This window comes from Salmo salar, chromosome ssa27, assembly GCF_905237065.1.
Source record: "Salmo salar chromosome ssa27, Ssal_v3.1, whole genome shotgun sequence".
Lineage (NCBI taxonomy): Eukaryota > Metazoa > Chordata > Actinopteri > Salmoniformes > Salmonidae > Salmo > Salmo salar.
This window is the reverse complement of record NC_059468.1, coordinates 19700013-19722489: the sequence shown is the minus strand read 5'-3', so window position 1 is coordinate 19722489 and position 22477 is coordinate 19700013. Positions and strand designations below refer to the sequence as shown.

The 22477-nt window shown below is 42.6% G+C and overlaps 1 protein-coding gene across 1 annotated transcript; it reads left to right on the top strand.

The window, feature by feature from the left end:
• The first annotated feature begins 748 nt into the window (after positions 1 to 748).
• On the top strand, positions 749 to 21267 carry LOC106588630 (glucocorticoid modulatory element-binding protein 1-like). Its single transcript, XM_014177804.1, has 4 exons — positions 749 to 807; positions 1078 to 1226; positions 1545 to 1684; positions 21205 to 21267. Exons 1-4 carry the CDS (start codon positions 749 to 751, stop codon positions 21265 to 21267), a joined length of 411 nt encoding a protein of 136 aa, XP_014033279.1.
• The last annotated feature ends 1210 nt before the right edge of the window (positions 21268 to 22477 follow it).

The following is a 22477-nucleotide window of genomic DNA, read 5'->3' as shown; positions in this document are numbered from 1 at the left end:
TTGTCTGTCTTGTAGTTCTGTCATCTTCCTCTCCATTGGTCCGTTCTTTTTACTCCTGTGATCCAGTAGTCTCTGATCTCAAATCTGTTGCTCTGAGTCTCTATGACCTTCTTTAAATCATTGAGTCTTTTACTATGTTCATTTTGTCCTCCACTTCCTCTCCTCTGCTGCCTTTGAGGAGTTGTGATTGGAAGGTTACTAGTAGAATACAGCTGGTTAATTCTACATTCTACAACTGAATGCTGTCAACTGAAATGTATCTTCCGCATTTAACCCAGCCCCTCTGAATCAGAGAGGCGCGGGAGGCTGAAAAAGCTCTAACCACTAGGCTACCTGCCGCCCAAGATTTCCAGTGTATATATATAGGGCTGGGCTGATTCAGTTGATGGTTATTCTATATTTTTCAATAAACCTACAGTAGATACACAATTTTGGTGGGCGCTGAAAAGTGAAAGCAGTGAAAGAGCTTCAAGTGATAGGAGATTGGAATTTCATACGTTTTATCATGTAGCAAAAATGTAATTTTGTAGAGATTGGATGGAAGATATGATTCTAGTTGATATGCCACTGTTGGCATGGAGTTATGTGTCATCAGAGATGGCAGCGGTCGGTGCGTCCTTCAGTCTCTGATCCCGAGGCAGTCATTAAGTTGAAATAACCAATGTCCTTTGAGATGAATCATTCATGATTGAGTGTTGTACTTAGAATCACATTTAGATTACATTTAGTCTCCAAGCAGTTTGTCCACATGTCTAGGAACTCTATACTGAAGGAAGAAAGTATCCGGATGGGAGGGGTCATGCTCAGGTGAGGAGTAGAGTTGACCAGTCCCAAATCAAACCCTAGCCTCTAGCCCCTACCCCCTATGCACTTGTGCAGAGATCTGAGATCATTAGATAGGTATAATCTAGAGGTAGTTTGAAGTTAGAGAGGTGGACCAGAAACTGCAGGGTTGCCAGTTAGGATCCCAGGTCTGAGGGGAAAATCAATCTGAGGATTGATGTAGACGATGTGTCCCTTCTCTTCCCTCTGTCTTTCCTCACTCTTGTCCTTTATCTAATAATCTCTCTTCTACAGGAAGATGATGGACTCTGGGCAGCTAGACTTCTATGAACACAGCACTCTGTGCACCAACACGTGTCGTAGCACCAAGTTTGACCTGCTGATCAACAACACACGCTTCCCCCCTGATGGCAGCGGACTCACCACACCCATCTCCTCACAAGGTGAGACCAGACACACCTCTCACTGAGGGCTGTAAAGATCTCAGGTTGTCTGTGGCAAAACAATTTAAAAGTTTGTCAGGCAGTTATTTTCTGTAAGGAACCTTTTAATCCTATTTTTTCCCATTTAACTTATTTTTTAATTGGTGATATTGTACACATGTACATTAACTTGACATTTTAATTGGGATATATATATACAAGTTGGGAATACAGTATCAGTCAATAAGCATCCAGGACCTGAACCATCCGTGTTATTCTGTGTATTGAATATTGTAAGTAGTGTAGCTGACCATGTCTCTCCCCCTGTTGGACATGTAGCCCAGGTGGTGATAGGTAATGGTGGCCAGGTTGCCATGACAACAGAGGAGAGGTCAGATGTTCTGACCAGAACAGTGGAGTGGAGTTCAGGGGCAGTTGTCATGGAGACCGAGAAGGAAACCAGTGACATACAGTGTCAGGTGAGTTCTTTACCCAAACAACTCCCACTAGTGACTTTTTTTCTGTAATTACACTTAACTCTGATGTCAAATAGTTGTCTGGGCATTAGTCTTGTATCAATCTAAGCTTCATACCTGGGTCAAATACATTGTCAAATACTTGCATTTGGGTGCAACTGGTTTTTCTCGCCCCGTAAAATTTAACCATTGGAATATTGCCAAAAGTACAAACTCCACCCTCCCTTTATGCCGGTCAAGCTAAACCAACCACATCTCAAGTTTATTCTCTACAGGATCGGTGTCCCGACCTCGGGACGGTTGAGCTAACGTTAGCTAATGCAATTAGCATGAGGTTGTAAGAAACAAGAAAATTTACCAGGTCATAGACGTCTGATATTGGCAGAAAGCTTAAATTCTTGTTAATCTAACTGAACTGTCCAATTTACAGTAGCTGTTACAGTGAAAGAATACCATGCTATTGTTTGAGGAGAGTGCACAATTTTGAACATGAAAAGTTGTTAATAAACAAATTAGGCACATTTGGGCAGTCTTGATACATAATTTTGAACAGAAATACAATGGTTCATTGGATCAGTCTAAAACGTTGCACATACACTGCTGCCATCTAGTGGCCAAAATCCAAATTGCACCTGGGCTGGAATAAAACATTATGGCCTTTCTCTTGCATTTCAAAGATGATGGTACAAAAAATACAAAAGAACGGTTGTTTTTTTCTTTGTATTTTCTTTTACTTAATCTATTGTGTTATATTCTCCTACATTCCTTTCAAATTCCACAAACTTCGAAGTGTTTCCTTTCAAATGGTACCAAGAATATGCATATCCTTGCTTCAGGGCCTGAGTTACAGGCAGTTAGATTTGGGTATGTCATTTTAGGTGAAAATTGAATTAAGGGGCGGATCCTTAACATAAGAATGAGGGTGAGTTTTTGTCACAACCCGGCTCGTGGAAAGTGACAAAGAGCTCTTATTGGACCGGGGCACAAATAATAATAATAATAATAATCAATAATTGTACTCTTTTTATTTAGCCATCTTACTTATAATACTTTAATTGTTAATCGAAAATTGTGAATAACACCACAGGTTAATGAGAAGGGTGTGCTTGAAAGGATGCACATAACTCTGCAATGTTGGGTTGTATTGGACAGAGTCTCAGTTTTAAATCATTTCCACACACAGTCTGTGCCTGTATTTAGTTTCCATTCTAGTGAGGGCTGAGAATCCACTCTCACATAGGTACGTGGTTGCAAAGGGCATCAGTGTCTTAACAGCGCGATTTGCCAAGGCAGGATACTCTGAGCGCAGCCCAATCCAGAAATCTGGCAGTGGCTTCTGATTTAAATTCAATTTTCACAGAACCACTTGTTGCAATTTCAATGAGGCTCTCTTGTTCAGATATTGGTAAGTGGACCGGAGGCAGAGCATGAAAGGGATAATGAATCCAGTTGTTTGTGTCATCCCTTTCTCGAAATTACCTGTGTAATTACGCACCCAACTCACTCAGGTGCTTCGCTATATCACATTTGACATTGTCTGTATGCTTGAGTTAATTTGCACACAAAAAAATCATACAATGATGGAAAGACCTGTGTGTTGTCCTTAATCCAGTCAGAGAAGAGCTCCAACTTCTTAATCATAGCCTCAATTGTGTTCCACACGTTAAATATAGTTGCGGAGAGTCTCTGTAATCCTAGATTCAGATCATTCCAGCGAGAAAAAACATCACCCAGATAGGCCAGTCGTGTGAGAAACTTATCATCATGCAAGCGGTCAGAGAAGTGAAAATGATGGTCAGTAAAGAAAACTTTAACCTCGTCTCTCAATTAAAAAAAACATGTCAATACTTTGTCCCTTGTAACCAGCACACTTCTGTATGTTGTAAAAGCGTTACATGGTCACTGCCCATATCATTGCATAGCGCAGAAAATATACGAGAGTTCTGAGGCCTTGCTTTAACAAAGTTAACCATTTTCACTGTAGTGTCCAAAACATCTTTCAAGCTGTCAGGCATTCCCTTGGCAGCAAGAGCTTCTCGGTAGATGCTGCAGTGTACCCAAGTGGCATCGGGAGCAACTGCTTGCACTCGCGTTATCACTCCACTATGTCTCCCTGTCATGGCTTTTGCGCCATCAGTACTGATACCAACATGAGCAGCAGCTACGTTTGGCTATATATGGACCGTTAGTGGAATTCCTGCGAGAGAGTAATGGTTAATGTGATTAGATTATAATTATTTGACCAGGCTACCTGTATTTGACATTGTGTTGTTATTTCGCAACACTAGATGGTTGAATTTTATTTTTGGCTGTGAAAAAAACCTCAAATCAAATTAGAAGTACAACTCTTGATAACTCCATAAGGAAATAATTGTATCAGGTGTCCCTCATTCAGAGGCAGCGCTCTCTCTCTGTCCTTCTCATGGTCCAAAAAACACATAGAATTGTTGATAAATTATAAACTTATTTTTTATTTTAATTTCACCTTTATTTAACCAGGTAGGCCAGTTGAGAACAAGTTCTCATTTACAACTGCGACCTGGCCAAGATGAAGCAAAGCAGTGTGACAAAAAACAACAACACAGAGTTACACGTGGGATAAACAAAAGCACAGTCAATAACACAATAGAAAAATCTATATACAGTGTGTGCAAATGGAGTAAGGAGGTAGGGCAATAAGTAGGCCATAGTAGCGAAGTAATGACAATTTAGCAAATTAACACTGGAGTGATAGATGTGCAGATGATGATGTGCAAGTAGAAATACTGGTGTGCAAAAGAGCAAAAAATGTAAATAAAAACAATATGGGGATGAGGTAGGTAGTTGGATGGGCTTTGTTGTGTACAGCTGCAGCGATCGGTAAGCTGCTGAGATAGCTGATGCTTAAAGTTATTGAGGGAGATATAAGACTCCAACTTAAGTGATTTTTGCAATTTGTTCCAGTCATTGGCAGCAGAGAACTGGAAGGAAAGGCGGCCAAAGGACGTGTTGGCTTTGGGGATGACCAGTAAGATACACCTGCTAGAGCACGTGCTATGGGTGGGTGTTGCTATGGTGACCAATGAGCTGAGATAAGGCGGAGCTTTACCTAGCAAAGACTTATAGATGACCTGGAGCCAGTGGGTTTGGCGACGAATATGTAGCGAGGGCCAGCCGACGAGAGAATACAGTTCGCAGTGGTGGGTAGTATATGGGGCTTTGTTGACAAAATGGATGGCACTCTGATAGACTATATTCAGTTTGCTGAGTAGAGTGTTGGAGGCTATTTTGTAAATGACATCGCCGAAGTAGAGGATCGGTAGGATAGTCAGTTTTACGAGGGTATGTTTGGCAGCATGAGTGAAGGAGGCTTTGTTGCGAAGTAGGAAGCCGATTCTCGATTTAATTTTGGTTTGGAGATGCTTAATGTGAGTCTGGTAGGAGAGCTTACAGTCTAATTAGACACCTAGGTATTTGTAGTTGTCCACATATTCTAGGTCAGAACCGTCCAGAGTAGTGATGCTAGTTGGGCAAGAGGGTGCGGGCAGCAATCGTTTGAAGATCATGCACTGAGTTTTACTTGCATTTAAAAGAAGTTGGAGGCTATGGAAGGAGTGTTGTATGGCGTTGAAGCTCGTTTGGAGGTTTGTTAGCATAGTGTCCAAAGAAGGGCCAGATATATACAGAATGGTGTCGTCTGCGTAGAGGTGGATCAGAGAATCACCCGCAGCAAGAGCAACATCATTGATATATACAGAGAAAAGAGTCGGCCTGAGAATTGAACCATGTGGCACCCCCATAGAGACTGCCAGAGGTCCAGACAACAGGCCCTCCGATTTGACACACTGAACTCTTTCTGAGAAGTAGTTGGTGAATCAAGCGAGGCAGGCATTTGAGAAGCCAAGGCTATTGAGTCTGCCGAATAGAATGCGACGATTGACAGAGTCGAAAGCCTTGGCCAGGTCGGTGAAGACGGCTGCACAGTACTGTCTTTTATCCATGGCGGTTATGATATCGTTTAGGACCTTGACCGTGGCTGAGGTGCATCAATGACCAGCTAGGAAACCAGATTGCATAGTGGAGAAGGTACGGTGGGATTCAAAATGGTCGGTGATCTGTTTATTTACTTGGCTTTCGAAGATATTAGAAAGGCAGGGCAGGATGGATAAAGGTTGAACAGACTAGTAATAGGGGTTGCAACAATTTCGGCTGGTCATTTTAGAAAGAGAGGGTCCAGATTGTCTAGCCCAGCTGATTTGTAGGGATCCAGATTTTGCAGTTCTTTCAGAACATCAGCTGTCTGGATTTGGGTGAAGGAGAAGGGGGTGGGGGGTTAGGGCAAGTTGCTGCAGGGGGTGCTGAGATGTTGGCCAGGGTAGGGGTAGCCATGTGGAAAGCAAGGCCAGCCGTGGAAAAATGCTTATTGAAATGATCGATTATCGTAGATTTATTGGTGGTGACAGTGTTTCCAATCCTCAGTGCAATGGGCAGCTGGGAGGAGGTGCTCTTATTCTCCATGGACTTTACAGGGTCCCAAAACTTTTTGGAATTAGTGCTACAGGAAGCTAATTTCTGTTTGATAAAGCTATCCTTAGCTTTCCTAACTGACTGAGTATATTGGTTCCTGACTTCCCAGAAATGTTGCATATCGCGGGGGCTATTCGATGCTAATGCAGAACGCCACAGGATGTTTTTGTGCTGGTGAAGGGTAGTCAAGTCTGGAGTGAACCAAGTGCTATATCTGTTCTTAGTTCTATATATTTTGAATGGGGCATGCTTATTTAAGATGGAGAGGAAAGCACTTTTGAAGAGCAACCAGGCATCCTCTACTGACGGGATGAGGTCAATATCCTTCCAGTATACCGGGGCCAGCCGGTTAGAAAGGCCTGCTTGCTGAAGTGTTTTAGGGAGCGTTTGGCAGTGATGAGGGGTGGTCGTTTGACCACGGACCCAGTACGCATGAAGGCAATGAGGCAGTGATCGCAGAGATCCTGGTTGAAGACAGCAGAGGTGTATTTAGAGGGCAGGTTGGTCAGGATGATATCTAGGAGGGTGCCCATGGTTACGCATTTAGGGTTGTACCTGGTAGGTTCCTTAAAGATTTGTGTTAGATTGAGGGCATCTAGCTTAGATTGTAGGACAGACGGGGTGTTAAGCATATCCCAGCTTAGGTCACCTAACAGTACGAACTCTGAAGATTGATGGGAGGGCGATCAATTCACATATGGTGTCCAGGGCACAGCTGTGGGCCGAGGGGGGTCTATATCAAGCGGCAAATTTGAGAGACTTGTTTCTGGAAAGGTGGATTTTTAAAAGTAGAAGCTCGAATTATTTGGGCACAGACCTGGATAGTATGACAGAACTCTGCAGGCTATCTCTGCAGTAGATTGCAAGTCCGTCCCCTTTGGCAGATCTATCTTGTTGGAAAATGTTCTAGTTAGGGATGGAAATTTCAGGATTTTTAAGCCAGAATTCTGGCCTTCCTAAGCCAGAATTCAGACACGGCTAGGACATCCGGTTTGGCGGAGTGTACTAAGACAGTGAATAAAACAAACTTAGGGAGAAAGCTTCTAAAGTTAACATGCATGAAACCAATGCTTCTACGGTTACAGAAGTCAACAAATGAGAGCGCCTGGGGAATGGGAGTGATGCTGGGGGCTGCAGAGCCTGGGTTAACCACTACATCACCAGAGGAACAATAGAGGAGTAGGATAAGAGTACGGCTAAAGGCTAAAAGAACTCGTCGTGCAGTGCGTTCGGAACAGAGAGTAAAAGGAGCAAGTTTCTCAGTGAAGAAGAATAGATTCATGGCATAATGTACAGACAAGGGTATGGTAGGATGTGAGTACAGTGGAGGTAAGCCTAGGCATTGAGTGACGATGAGAGAGGTTTTGTCTTTAGAGGCACCATTTAAGCCAGGTGCGGTCAACGCATGTGAGGGGGGTGGAACATAAGGGCTAGCTAAGGCATATTGAGCAGGGCTGGAGGCTCTACGGTGAAATAAGACAAAAATAACTAACCAAAACAGCAATAGACAAGGCATATTGACATTAGGGAGAGGCATGTGTAGCCGAGTGATCATAGGGTCCAGTGAGTAGCTAGGCGAGCTGGAGGCACGGCGATTCAGACCAGGTGGACGTCGCAACTGGATAGCCTGTTGAAACCCCCTCGGACAGTTACGTCATCAGACCAGTCGTGATGGATCGGCGGGGCTCCGTGTCGGCAGCAAAGGGTCCAGGCCAATTGTCAGAAGAGGTATTGGAGCCCAGGAATTATCTGATGGATTGTTTTTGGCTAGCCGGGATAAGGGCCTAGCTCCAGGCTAGCTCCAGGCAGAGACGTTAGACAGGAGTAGCCACTCGGATAGCAGCTAGCTAGCTGCAATGATCCGGCGTAAAGGTTCAGAGCTTGCGGTAGGAATCTGGAGATGTGGTAGAGAAAAGCAGTCCAATATGCTCTGGGTAGATGTCGCGCTGTGCAGGCTGGCAGGAGTTTCCCGGGCTGAGGCTGGCAGTCCGAGTTAACAGTGATGACTGCATCACTGTTAATAGTCTCATGTATCTATAGTCTCAGTAGTCCATAGTCTACAGCATCTATACTCTCTATAGTTTCTATAGTCTCACGTCTCTATAGTCTCTCAGTGTCTATAGTCTCAGTAGTTTATGTAGTCAATGTTGTAGTCTCTATTGACTCTATAGTCTTGCCACTTCCCATGCATATAGAATAGCACCTTGTGCTATTACTTAAAAACCTCTTTGGGCTAGACGTGCTGCTAGCGACCCACCTCAACAACATCCGGTGAAATTGCAGAGCGCGAAATTCAAACTACAGAAATAGTCCTATTTAACATTCATGAAAATACAAGTGTCATACATAAGAAAAAAGCTTAACTTCTTGTTAATCCATCCGCTGTGTCAGATTTCAAAAAGGCGTTACGGCGAAAGCACACCATGCGATTATCTGAAGGCCAGCGCCCAGCACACAAAAGCATTAAAAACATTTTCCAACCAGGCAGGTGCACCACGAAAGTCAGAAATAGCAATAAAATAAAGGCCTTACCTTTGAAGATCTTCTTCTGTTGGCACTCTAAAAGGTCCCAGCTACATCACAAATGGTCCTTTTGTTCGATAAAGTCCTGCTTTATATCCCCAAAAACTCAGTTTAGCTGGCGCGCTTCATTCAATAATCCACCGGTTTCCCTCCTTCATAATGCATACAAAATGAATCCCAAACGTTATCCATAAACTTCTCCAAACAAGTCAAACAACATTTATAATCAAACATCAGTTACTCTAATATGTAAATAAACGATCAAATTTAAGGCGGAGAATCGTTATTGTCTTTACTGGAGATAAACAACAAAGTATGCGCTCTCATCCACGCGCTTGAAAACACTACAGCCAAAATGGGAGCCACTTAGAAAAACTACAAATTCTAGCAAATTTTTCCAAAAACAGGCCTGAAACTCTTTCTAAAGACTGTTGATATCTAGTGGAAGCCCCAGGAACGGCAATCTGAGAGGTTTTCCCTTCATATTAAAAATGACAGCCATTGGAATCAGTGGTGGGCTGAATTAATATTTTTCTGGATGGTTTGTCCTCGGGTTTTTGCCTGCCATATCAGTTCTGTTATACTCACAGACATTACTTTAACAGTTTTAGAAACTTTAGAGTGTTCTCTATCCAAATCTACCAATTATATGCATATCCTAGCCTCTGGGCCCGAGTAACAGGCAGTTTACTTTGGGCATGCTTGTCATCCAGACATCAAAATACTGCCCCCTAGCCCAAAGAGGTTTCAAGATTAGTGAATAGCCTCTATAAAGACTATGGGTAGCTTTTTATGCGTTACTCGCCTTGATTACATTTTTACAATTTCATTTTATACATATTCATTTAAATTAACTTAATGAAATCAGTTGCCGTCCCTCAAATGTTCGTGGATGATGTCTCCTCCTGGGCAGCTCACAGCAAGGGTCTGGTCTTGGCGGGTCCTTGTCCTATTTTGAAACCGGTTTTCCTCGCAGGCCCCACTGGAAAGCTCTGCAGGCAGAATCAATCATCTAGTTTCTGACGCCAAATTGTTGTGGAAATTCTTACACAGGGACATTCACAGTCAATGTTAACCTCTCTAGGGTCGGCGGGTCGAAATCGTCCCACCTACTCAACAGCCAGTTGAATCCCGTGGCGCGTTATTCAAATACCTTAGAAATGCTATTACTTCAATTTCTCAAACATATGACTATTTTACACCATTTTAAAGACAAGACTCTCCTTTATCTAACCACACTGTCCGATTTCAAAAAGGCTTTACAGCGAAAGCAAAACATTAGATTATGTCAGCAGAGTACCCAGCCAGAAATAATCAGACACCCATTTTTCAAGCTAGCATATAATGTCACATAAACCCAAACCACAGCTAAATGCAGCACTAACCTTTGATGATCTTCATCAGATGACAACCCTAGGACATTATGTTATACAATACATGCATGTTTTGTTCAATCAAGTTCATATTTATATAAAAAAACAGCTTTTTACATTAGCATGTGACGTTCAGAACTAGCATACCCCCCGCAAACTTCCGGTGAATTTACTAAATTACTCACGATAAACGTTCACAAAAAACATAACAATTATTTTAAGAATTATAGATACAGAACTCCTCTATGCACTCGCTATGTCCGATTTTAAAATAGCTTTTCGGTGAAAGCACATTTTGCAATATTCTCAGTAGATAGCCCGGCATCACAGGGCTAGCTATTTAGACACCCACCAAGTTTAGCACTCACCAAAATCAGATTTACTATAAGAAAAATGTTATTACCTTTGCTGTCTTCGTCAGAATGCACTCCCAGGACTTCTACTTCAATAACAAATGTTGGTTTGGTTCAAAGTAATCCATAGTTATGTTCAAATATCCTCTGTTTTGTTCGTGCGTTCAAGACACTATCCGAAGTGTAAAGAAGGGTGACGCGCACGACGCATTTCGTGACAAAAAAAATCTAAATATTCCATTACCGTACTTCGAAGCATGTAAACCGCTGTTTAAAATCCATTTTTATGCCATTTTTCACGTAAAAAAGCAATAATATTCTGACCGGGAAAGCGTGTTTACGTTCAATGAGAGAGAAAATAAAAACATGGGATCCCCTCGTGCACGAGCCTCAGTCTGATGGTACTCTGACCGGCCACTATCCAAATGCGCTAATGTTTTTCAGCCAGAGGCTGGAATTACATCATTCAGCTTTTTCCCGGGTTCTGAGAGCCTATGGGAGCCGTAGGAAGTGTCATGTTACAGCAAAGATCCTCAGTTTTCAATAAACAGAGCCAAGAAGAACAAGAACTTGTCAGACAGGCCACTTCCTGTAAGGAATCTTCTCAGGTTTTTGCCTGCCATATGAGTTCTGTTTTACTCACAGACACCATTCAAACAGTTTTAGAAACTTTAGGGTGTTTTCTATCCAAAGCCAATAATTATATGCATATTCAGGTTACTGGGCAGGAGCAGTAACCAGATTAAATCGGGTACGTTTTTTATCCGGCCGTGCAAATACTGCCCCCTATCCCCAACAGGTTAAATGAATCATTGTTTTTTGTCAGCACGCTGGAGAGGTCAGACCCTGAGACAAATCCTAACAGGAAGTGGAAATCTGATGTGTGGAATCACTTCAAACCTTTGCCATTGAAACACACAGGGACATATTAATCATTTAGCAATTCCTAAGGCTTCCACTAGATGTCAACAGTCTTTACAAAGTGGTTTGAGTCTTCTATGGTAGAAACTGACCCAAAGAGAGGCTTAGGAATTTGGTCACAGGGGGAGGGCCATTACTACTATGACGCAGGCGCCCATGGGAACCCTTTTGTTCCGAAACGTTTAGTAAGACAATGCAATCGTCCGCCTTGAATATTATTGAAGCTCTGGTTGAAAAAGGCCCTAAAGGTTTATGTTATACACCGTTTGACATGTTTGAACGAACGTAAATATATATTTTTTGCACATTCGTGACGACAAGTCCCGCGCGCTTCAGTACATTATGAGTAGCCTTCGGAACGTGCTAACAAGAAGGAACTATTGGAACATAAATTATTAACTTTTTCGAACAAAACTACATTTGTTGTGGACCTGGGATTCCTGGAAGTTCCTTCTGATGAAGATAATCAAAGGTAAGGGAATATTTACAATAGTATTTTTGATTTTAGATGGTTCCAAGATGGCGCTAACATGTATCACCTAGCCTATTTTTCCTGAGCATACCACGTCGTTTATTGCAAAGTGTGATTTCCCAGTAAAGTTATTTTTAAATCTGGCAATGCGGTTGCAAGCGTCCCACGTTCCCAGACAGGTTAATCATGGCAAGGTGTTAAAGGAATTTTATATCTAGATGATAATAATTAATAATCAATTCGCCTTGACTAATGCCCAAGGTTTGTAAGACAATGGGTTATAATAATTAGGCAAGGACTCAGCTTTCTGCAAAAGGTATCTGTAACTTTATTCAGAGAACGTTCTGAGGTCAGGATAACAAAACAGTCATTATATAGTTCTTGCTTACTTACGCACATGCATTTAAACACAATCCGTTGGTGACCTGCATCCCCCATAGACTTCTCACACTGTTTATCACTATCCAGCGCTCAGCCAGTTCTTTTCCATCAAGGTTCAAGAACTCTTTGAAGATTTCACTCCCTTGACCATCTGTCTCCTGGTGTCCCTCCTAATTGCATACACACATTTCTTTCCCTCTCCAGTGGTTCCTGGACTTTCCGGAACTAATCAGACTAATCGATCCCTACATTGATCATTACATTGATTATTCATTAAACCTGCTGTATGACTAATAATTCATCATGTTTTATTGATTCATTTACATTTATTAGATAATTCTCTTATCACAAGGCGACCGGAAACATGACCGAATACAAACAGTGTAGCTATTCCCTCCGCAAGGCATTCAAACAAGATAAGCGTCAGTATAGAGACAAAGTAGAGTTGCAATTCAACGGCTCAGACATGAGACGTATGTGGCAGGGTCTACGGTCAATCACGGATTACAAAAAGAAAACCAGCCCCATCGCGGACACCAACATCTTGCTCACAGACAAAATAAACAACTTCTTTGCTCGCTTTGAGGACAATACAGTGCCACTGACACAGCCCGCTACCCAAACCTGCGGGCTCTCCTTCACCGCAGCCAACGTGAGTAAAACATTTAAACGTGTTAACCCTCGCAAGGCTGCCGGCTCAGACGGTATCCCTAGCCGCGTCCTCAGAGCATGCGCAGACCAGCTGGCTGGTGTGTTTATGGACATATTTAATCAATCCCTATTCCAGTCTGCTGTTTCCACATGCTTTAAGAGGGCCACCATTGTTCTTGTTCCCAAGAAAGCTAAGGTAACTGAGCTAAACGACTATCGCCCCGTAGCACTCAATTCCATCATCATGAAGTGCTTTGAGAGACTAGTCAAGGATCATATCACCTCCACCCTACCTGACACCCTAGACCCACTCCAATTTGCTTACCGCCCCAATAGGTCCACAGACGACGCAATCGCAATCACACTGCACACTGCCCTAACCCATCTGGACAAGAGGAATACCTATGTAAGAATGCTGTTCATCGATTACAGCTGAGCATTTAACACCATAGTACCCTCCAAACTCGTCATTAAGCTTGAGACCCTGGGTCACGACCCCACCCTGTGGAACTGGGTCATGGACTTTCTGACGGGCCGCCCCCAGGTGGTGAGGGTAGGAAACAACATCTCCACCCCGCTGATCCTCAACACTGGGGCCCCACAAGGGTGCGTTCTCAGCCCTCTCCTGTACTCCCTGTTCACCCATGACTGCGTGGCCATGCACGCCTCCAACTCAATCATCAAGTTTGCAGACGACACTACAGTGGTAGGCTTGATTACCAACAATAACGAGACGGCCTACATGGAGGAGGTGAGGGCTTCAGGAAACAGCAGAGGGACCACCCCCTATCCACATCAACGGGACAGTAGTGGAGAAGGTGGAAAGTTGTAAGTTCCTCGGCGTACACATCACGGACAAACTGAAATGGTCCACCCACACAGACAGCAACAGCGCATCTTCAACCTCAGGAGGCTGAAGAAATTAGGCTTGTCACCGAAAACACACACACAAACTTTTACAGATGCCCAAACGAGAGCATCCTGTCGGGCTGTATCATCGCCTGGTACGGCAAATGCTCCGTCCACAACCGTAAGGCTCTCCAGAGGGTAGTGAGATCTGCACAACGCATCACCGGGGGCAAACTAGCTGCCCTCCAGGACACCTACACCACCTGATGTCACAGGAAGGCCAAAAAGATCATCAAGGACAACAACCACCCGAGCCACAGCCTGTTCACCCCGCTATCATCCAGAAGGCGAGGTCAGTACAGGTGCATCAAAGCTGGGACCGAGAGACTGAAAAACAGCTTATATCTCAAGGCCATCAGACTGTTAAACAGCCAACATTAAAAATAGCCAACATTAAGTGGCTGCTGACTCAAATCTCTAGCTACTTTAATAATAAAAAATTGGATGTAATAAATGTATCACCAGTCACTTTAAACAATGCCACTTTATATAATGTTTACAGACCCTACATTACTCATCTCATTTGTATATACTGTACTCTATACCATCTATTGCATCTTGCCAATGCCGCACGGCCATTGCTCATCCATATTTTTATATGTACATATTCTCATTCTTTCCTTTACACTTGTGTGTATAAGGTAGTTGTTGTGAAATTGTTAGATTACTTGTTAGATATTATTGCACGGTCGGAACTAGAAGCACAAGCATTTCGCTACACTCTCATTAACATCTGCTAACCATGTGTATGTGACCAATACAATTTGATTTGATTTGAGCAAGGGAGAAGGGAGGTGACCAAGAACGCGATGATCTCTCTGACAGAGCTGCAGAGTTCCTCTGTGGAGATGGGAGAACCTTCTAGTCGAACAACCATCTCTGCAGCACTCCACCAATCAGGCCTTTATGGTAGAGTGGCCAGACAGAAGCCACTCCTCTGTAAAAGGCACATTACAGCCCGCTTAGAATTTGCCAAAAGGCACCTAAAGGACTCTCAGACCATGAGAAACAAGATTCTCTGGTCTGATGAAACCAAGATTAAACACTTTAGCCTGGATGCCAAGAACCACGTCTGGAGGAAAACGGTCACCATCCCTATGGTGAAGCATGGTGCTGGCAGCATCTTGATGTGGGGATGTTTTTCAGCAGCAGGGACTGGGAGACAAGTCCGGATTGAGGGAAAGATGAACGGAGCAAAGTACAGAGAGATCCTTAATGAAAACCTGCTCCAGAGCGCTCAGGACATAAGACTGGGGTGAAGGTTCACATTCCAACAAACAACAACCCTAAGCACCAGCCAAAACAACGCAGGAATGGCTTCGGGACAAGTCTCTGAATATCCTCGAGTGGCCCAGCCAGAGCCCGGACTTGAACCCAATTGCGAGGATCTGCTGAGAAGAATGGGAGAAACTCCCCACATCCAGGTGTGCCAAGCTTGTAGCGTCATATTCCAGAAGACCCAAGGCTGTAACGCAACAACATTTTGAAAAAGTCAAGGGTTCTGAATACTTTCCAAATGCACAGTATACCAAGCTCACCACAGCCTCCTTTTACCACCTGATTGCTGCGTTCACTAGTGAAATAGAATGGCGAGCGCAGCAAACAGGCTGGTTCTAACAGGCTACAAAACATGGGCTCATGTTCACTTAGCCCCTCCTGTCAGTTAACCTCTCTATGGTAGGGGGCAGTATTTGCACGGCCGGATAAAAAACGTACCTGATTTAATCTGGTTATTACTACTGCCCAGAAACTAGAATATGCATATAATTGTTTGATTTGGATAGAAAACACCCTAAAGTTTCTAAAACTGTTTGAATGGTGTCTGTGAGTAAAACAGAACTCATATGGCAGGCAAAAACCTGAGAAGATTCCTTACAGGAAGTGCCCTCTCTGACCATTTCTTGGCCTTGTACACTCTCTTTATTGAAAACTAAGGATCTCTGCTGTAACGTGACACTTCCTACGGCTCCCATAGGCTCTCAGAAGGCGACAGAACGTTGAATGATGACTTTTCAGGCCATGGCTGAAAAACAGTAGCGCATTTGGTAAGTGGTCGATCAGAGAACAATGAGACTGGCGCGCGCGTGCACGAGAAGAGTCCATTTTAGATTTTTAGTCTTTGAACGAAAACAGGGTTTCCCGGTCGGAATATTATCGCTTTTTTACGAGAAAAATCGCATAAAAATTGATTTTAAACAGAGTTTGACATGCTTCGAAGTACGGTAATGGAATATTTAGAATTTTTTTGTCACGATACGCGCCGGCGTGTCACCCTTCGTTACCCTTCGGATAGTGTCTTGAACGCACGAACAAAACAGAGGATATTTGAACATAACTATGGATTATTTTGAACCAAACCAACATATGTTATTGAAGTAGAAGTCCTGGGAGTGCATTCTGACGAAGAACAGCAAAGGTAATCCAATTTTTCTTATAGTAAATCTGAGTTTGGTGAGTGCCAAACTTGGTGGGTGTCAAAATAGCTAGCCCGTGATGGCGAGCTATCTACTCAGAATATTGCAAAATGTGCTTTTGCCGAAAAGCTATTTTAAAATCGGACATAGCGATTGCATAAAGGAGTTCTGTATCTATAATTCTTAAAATAATTGTACATTTGACATTTTAGTCATTTCGCAGACGCTCTTATCCCGAGCGACTTACAGTAGTGAATGCATACATTTCATACAAGTTCATACATTTCTTTTCTGTGCTGGCCCCCCGTGGGAATCAAACCCACATCCCTGGCGTTGCAAACACCATGCTCTACCAACTGAGCTACAGGGAAGATTGTTATGTTTTTTGTGAACGTTTATCGTGAGTAATTTAGTAAATTCACCGGAAGTTTGCGGTGGGTATGCTAGTTCTGAACGTCACATGCTAATGTAAAAAGCTGTTTTTTGATATAAATATGAACTTGATTGAACAAAACATGCATGTATTGTATAACATAATGTCCTAGGAGTGTCATCTGATGAAGATCATCAAAGGTTAGTGCTGCATTTAGCTGTGGTTTGGGTTTATGTGACATTATATGCTAGCTTGAAAAATGGGTGTCTGATTATTTCTGGCTGGGTACTCTGCTGACATAATCTAATGTTTTGCTTTCGTTGTAAAGCCTTTTTGAAATCGGACAGTGTGGTTAGATTAATGAGAGTCTTGTCTTTAAAATGGTGTAAAATAGTCATATGTTTGATAAATTGAAGTAATAGCATTTCTAAGGTATTTGAATATCGCGCCACGGGATTCCACTGGCTGTTGAGTAGGTGGGACACCCGATCAAACTTCCGGGGAATTCGCTAACATTTTACTAAATTACTCACGATAAACGTTCACAAAAAGCATAACAATTATTTTAAGAATTATAGATACAGACCTCCTCTATGCACTCGATATGTTCGATTTTAAAATAGCTTTTTGGTGAAAGCACATTTTGCAATATTCTAAGTACATAGCCCAGGCATCACGGGCTCGCTATTTAGACACCCGGCAAGTTTAGCACTCACCATAATCATATTTACTATTATAAAAGTTTGATTACCTTTTGTTGTCTTCGTCAGAATGCACACCCAGGACTGCTACTTCAATAACAAATGTTGGTTTGGTCCAAAATAATCCATCGTTATATCCGAATAGCGGCGTTTTGTTCGTATGCGTTCCAGACACTATCCGAAATAGTAAAGAAGTGTCGCGCGCATGGCGCAATTCGTGACAATAAAATTCTAAATATTCCATTACCGTACTTCGAAGCATGTCAACCGCTGTTTAAAATCTATTTTTACGACATTTTTCTCGTAGAAAAGCGATAATATTCCGACAGGGAATCTCCTTTTCGGCAAACAGAGGAAAAAAATCCCAAAGGCGGGGCGGTCGGGTCACGCGCCTAAGCCCAGTGTCCCTTGATCGGCCACTTGAGAAAGGCGATAATGTGTTTCAGCCTGGGGCTGGAATGACGACATTCTGTTTTTTCCCGGGCTCTGAGCGCCTATGGACGACGTGGGAAGTGTCACGTTAGAGCAGAGATCCTTAGTAAATGATAGAGATGGAAAAGAAGTTCAAGAAATGGTCAGACAGGCCACTTCCTGTAAAGGAATCTCTCAGGTTTTGACCTGCCATTTGAGTTCTGTTATACTCACAGACACCATTCAAACAGTTTTAGAAAATTTAGGGTGTTTTCTATCCATATGTAATAAGTATATGCATATTCTAGTTACTGGGTAGGAGTGGTAACCAGATTAAATCGGGTATGTTTTTTATCCAGCCATGTCAATACTGCCCCCTAGCCCTAACAGGTTAAACTGGTTACTACTCTTGCCCAGAAATGAGAATATGCATATTATTAGTAGATTTGGATAGAAAACACTCTGAAGTTTCTAAAACTGTTTGAATGGTGTCTGTGAGTATAACAGAACTCATATGGCAGGCAGAAACCTGAGAAAAAGTCAACCAGCAAGTGTAGGATCTGAGAAATGTACTTCTTCTTTCTAGTCCCTTTCAAAACTACAGTATCTCTGCTGTTACGTTGCACTTTCTAAGGCTTCCATTGGCTGTCTAAAGCCTTCAGAAAGTGGATTGAGCCTTCTCCTGTCTCTGGACAGAGTATAGGAGCTCAGTTACTGAGTGGTCTGCCTGAGGACAAAGAGATTGGATGTGCGCGTTTATGCGATCACGCTGTTTTTTTCTTTTCCTCCTTGAATGAATACACTATTGTCCGGTTGGAATATTATCGCAATTTTATGTTAAAAATACCATAAAAATTGATTTTAAACAGTGTTTGACATGCTGCTAAGTACGGTAATGGAACATTTGGACTTTTTGTGTCTCGAAATGCGCTCGCGTGTTACCCTTTGGATAGTGACCTGAACGCACGAACAAAACGGAGGTATTTGAACATAACTATGGATTTTTTTCGAACAAAAACAACATTTCTTGTGGAAGTAGCAGTCCTGGCCGTGATGGCGAGCTATGTACTCAGAATATTGAAAAATGTGCTTTCGCCGAAAAGCTATTTTAAAATCTGACACAGCGATTGCATAAAGGAGTTCTGTATCTATAATTCTTAAAATAATTGTTATGTATTTTGTCAACGTTTATGATGAGTATTTTTGTAAATTCACCGGAAGTTTTTGGTGGGAATACATTTTCTGAACATCACGCACCAATGTAAAAAGCTGTTTTTGGATATAAATATGAACTTGATTGAACAAAACATACATGTATTGTTTAACATAATGTCCTAGTGTCACGGTTGTCGTCGGGAATGGAGGACCAAAACGCAGCAGGAATGTGGATGCTCATCTTGATATTTATTTCAAAATAAAGTGAACACCAAAATAACAAAAACGAAACGCACGAACAACAAAACAGTCTTGTCAGGCTCACACACACAAAACAAGAAACAATCTCCCACTACACTACACCAATTACCCATATATAGGACTCTCAATCAGAGGCAACGAGAAAGCACCTGCCTCCAATTGAGAGTCCAACCCCCCATTAACCTACACATAGAAATACACCAACCCAGAAAGAACATAGAAGTACAAAACATAGAACATAAACCAAAACCCGGAAATAATCAATCAAACGCCCTACTAAATAAACCACCACCCCGAACCACATAAAACAAATACCCTCTGCCACGTCCTGACCAAACTACAATAACAAATAACCCTTATACTGGTCAGGACGTGACACCTAGGAGTGTCATCTGATGAAGATCATCAAAGGTTAGTGCTTCATTTAGCTTTGTTTTGGGTTTTATTGACATATATGCTTGCTTGGAAAATGGCTGTGTGGTTATTTTTGTCTATGTACTCTCCTAACATAATCTAATGTTTTGCTTTCGCTGTAAAGCCTTTTTGAAATCGGACAACGTGGTTAGATTCAGGAGAGGTTTATTTTTCAAATGGTGTAAAATAGTCGTATGTTTGAAAAATTGAAATTATTGGATTTTTGAGGTTTTTGTATTTTGCGCCATGCGATCCCATTGGCTGTTGGCTAGGGGTTCCGCTAGCGGAACGCCTAGATGTAAGAGGTTTTAATATGGAGCGGCATCAAGCGGTGAAACATCGGAAGCCATTATAATTCAGTGGAAGGAAAGCAAGCAAAGTGGGATTGGTGAGTGATGCGAGCATGGAAGTGGGGGTTGAACACAACGTGATTAAAGTTGGAGAAAGCTGAACTTTATGCAAATCCTCCACGAAATTGTGACGTGAGTGACCAATCAAAGCTCATCATAGCTTCCAGCGCCTACTAGATTGGCTGACAATGGCTGTTGATACCTACACTGTAGCACTACGTAACTAGCTTGCTTGCTAGCTTGTTAACTCCCACATGAGGGAGAAGCTAGCTAGGCGAGGCTTGTAATGTCAAAACCCTCTTAAGGCTAGGAAATGCAATGGTGTAACGCTAGTAATTATGTTAAGATTATATGGAATATGGATTTAGCAAATATGGATTTTAAAATGGGAAAACAAACTAAATCAAACATTTTCAATACAGAAACAAATCGCTCTTAATTGGTGCAGTAACCTAGTGGAGAGATGTGCCTAGTGTGAAATGTGAATGCTAGATCTAAAAACAAAAGGAAATTATCATGCTAATTAAATAATGAAATATTAACATGGCTGATGTATTGTGATGTAAGGAAAGGTTACGTGAAGACTTCATAAAGATGAACACAGGAAAATTCAATTTAAGAAAAGGAATTGAATGACCACTATTGTATCACTGACATAACGATAGAACAGACAACTGGGAACCAATAGCCATTTGTAACACAGTTCACCTTAATAACATGGCCATCAACTTAAATGAACTGATGATGAACTGAAGATGTCAGATCTATTGGTGAGAAGCAGCATGACTCAAATACGCAGGAGGGAAGTATGCTTCTTGGAGGTTTGGCAGATACTGTAAGCCAGACACACAGAGAGATAGGTAGAGGGGGAGTGACATTGACCAGCAGCAGACTGGGACCGGAAATCATCACTCGCATAAAAGTAACCCCAAGATAGACAGGCCCACTGGTCTAAAAATGAACCAATACAAGTGAAAGGGAAAGTATAGTTGATTTTCCTTGGTTGGCAGTGTGTGTGTGTGTTACTATAACTGAACAGTTTAATTACTTCCACAGTTATAATATTGAATTAAATGTCAGTGATTTAGCATGATAATAACACTCAATTAACATGTGTGTGTGTGTTGCGTGCTTAAAATAACCATCTGCACACAGTGACTTTATTCCCCAATAAAACCCACTCTACATTGCTAACTAAATATTCTTGGGCACCCAAATAAATTACCGCAAGGGAGATGACTTACTTGACTGAAGCCCTTGGCTCCTTTAGGCCAATGTAGTGCATACCATACATACCCCCTTATAACCTCTCTCACAGGTTAACAAGTTGACAAATCTCCTCTCTCCCTCTCCAGATCCTAAGAAAAAGAGCCTGGTCGAATGGAGAGGAGCTGAACTTAGCTGAGCTGAGAGGGTAGGTGATCTGATCAGTATTCTGATCCACAATGCTGCGGCCTGGTCTCCTGTTTAATAATCCTGATGCAGCCAGTCTCCATCAACTGCTAGTGCAGGGTTCATATTCCACTCTACAAGCCACCACTGGGGCGCTGTGTAATTACTTTGCACTGATGAGAAACCGTGTGGCTTAAAGTACCATTGTGTACTGCAATTACACTCATGGAGTATCCTGCTCTTTCATTTCACATAAGGGAGGGAGAGATGTGGGTCTTTGGCCCTGGTCGATATCTCGCTCCTAAAATCTTAGTCCAGTCTGATACTGCCAAAGGTCAATGAGTAGCCATAAACTCTTTATCCTCCAAGTCATAGGATGATGCAGGTGATGTATGAAAATATGCAGTATACAGACGTTTACTTTATTCCATGTTGACAATTAACAGTCCCTCAGACTGGAATTATAGTAATAGTAATTCATGTTTTCCGTGTGTGTGTGTGTGTGTGAGTTGTCCATTGCACGTGCTCGTGTGTGTCTGTGCACGTGTGTGTGTTGTCCTCTCTCTCTGTGTGTGTGTGTGTATTGTCCTTTCTGTGTGTTTTGTGTGTGTGTGTCGGCACGTGAAGAGTAGTGTGACTCTGGGTGGCAGTGGTTGTTGCTCCTGTGCTTCTGAAAAGAAATCCTGGTGAGGGTTGAACTGGCAGTGCTGCACGGCTGTCAGAGAGCTAGAGAGATGCTCCTCTGAACTGACGGGCTTACAGGCTGACAACGCTATGCTTAGTTTGCATTGAGATGCATGACGACACCCCTGCTTGACTCGACCCCCCGATTGTCCTACCAACTGCTGATGGGTGTGTGTGTGTGTGTGTGTGTGTGTGTGTGTGTGTGTGTGTGTGTGTGTGTGTGTGTGTGTGTGTGTGTGTGTGTGTGTGTGTGTGTGTGTGTGTGTGTGTGTGTGTGTGTGTGTGTGTGTGTGTGTGTGTGTGTGCAGGCACTGTTGGCTCACAGTCACTCTCTGCCACATGTCCCCTATCAGTATTCCACTGCCACTACGGCTGATTCTACTCCTGTCTGTTGCTCGCTGCACCTCACCTCAACTCTCAATCTTCAGCCTCTCTTCACAGGACTATATGTCACTGTACTTTCCTCCAAAACCCAGAGGAAGGGCACATGCTGAAACGCATTGGTCTTTAACAATAAAGAAGCATTTTTGACGTCCACTTTCATAGTCCTCC

Excerpts from the sequence above, each read along its gene's own strand:
- LOC106588630 (XM_014177804.1), top strand. The coding sequence starts at position 749 with ATGTCTAGGAACTCTATACTGAAGGAAGAAAGTATCCGGATGGGAGGG. Across the intron at positions 808-1,077 it reads ATGGGAGGGGTCATGCTCAG|GAAGATGATGGACTCTGGGC; the intron begins GTGAGGAGTAGA and ends TCTCTTCTACAG. Across the intron at positions 1,227-1,544 it reads CACACCCATCTCCTCACAAG|CCCAGGTGGTGATAGGTAAT; the intron begins GTGAGACCAGAC and ends TTGGACATGTAG.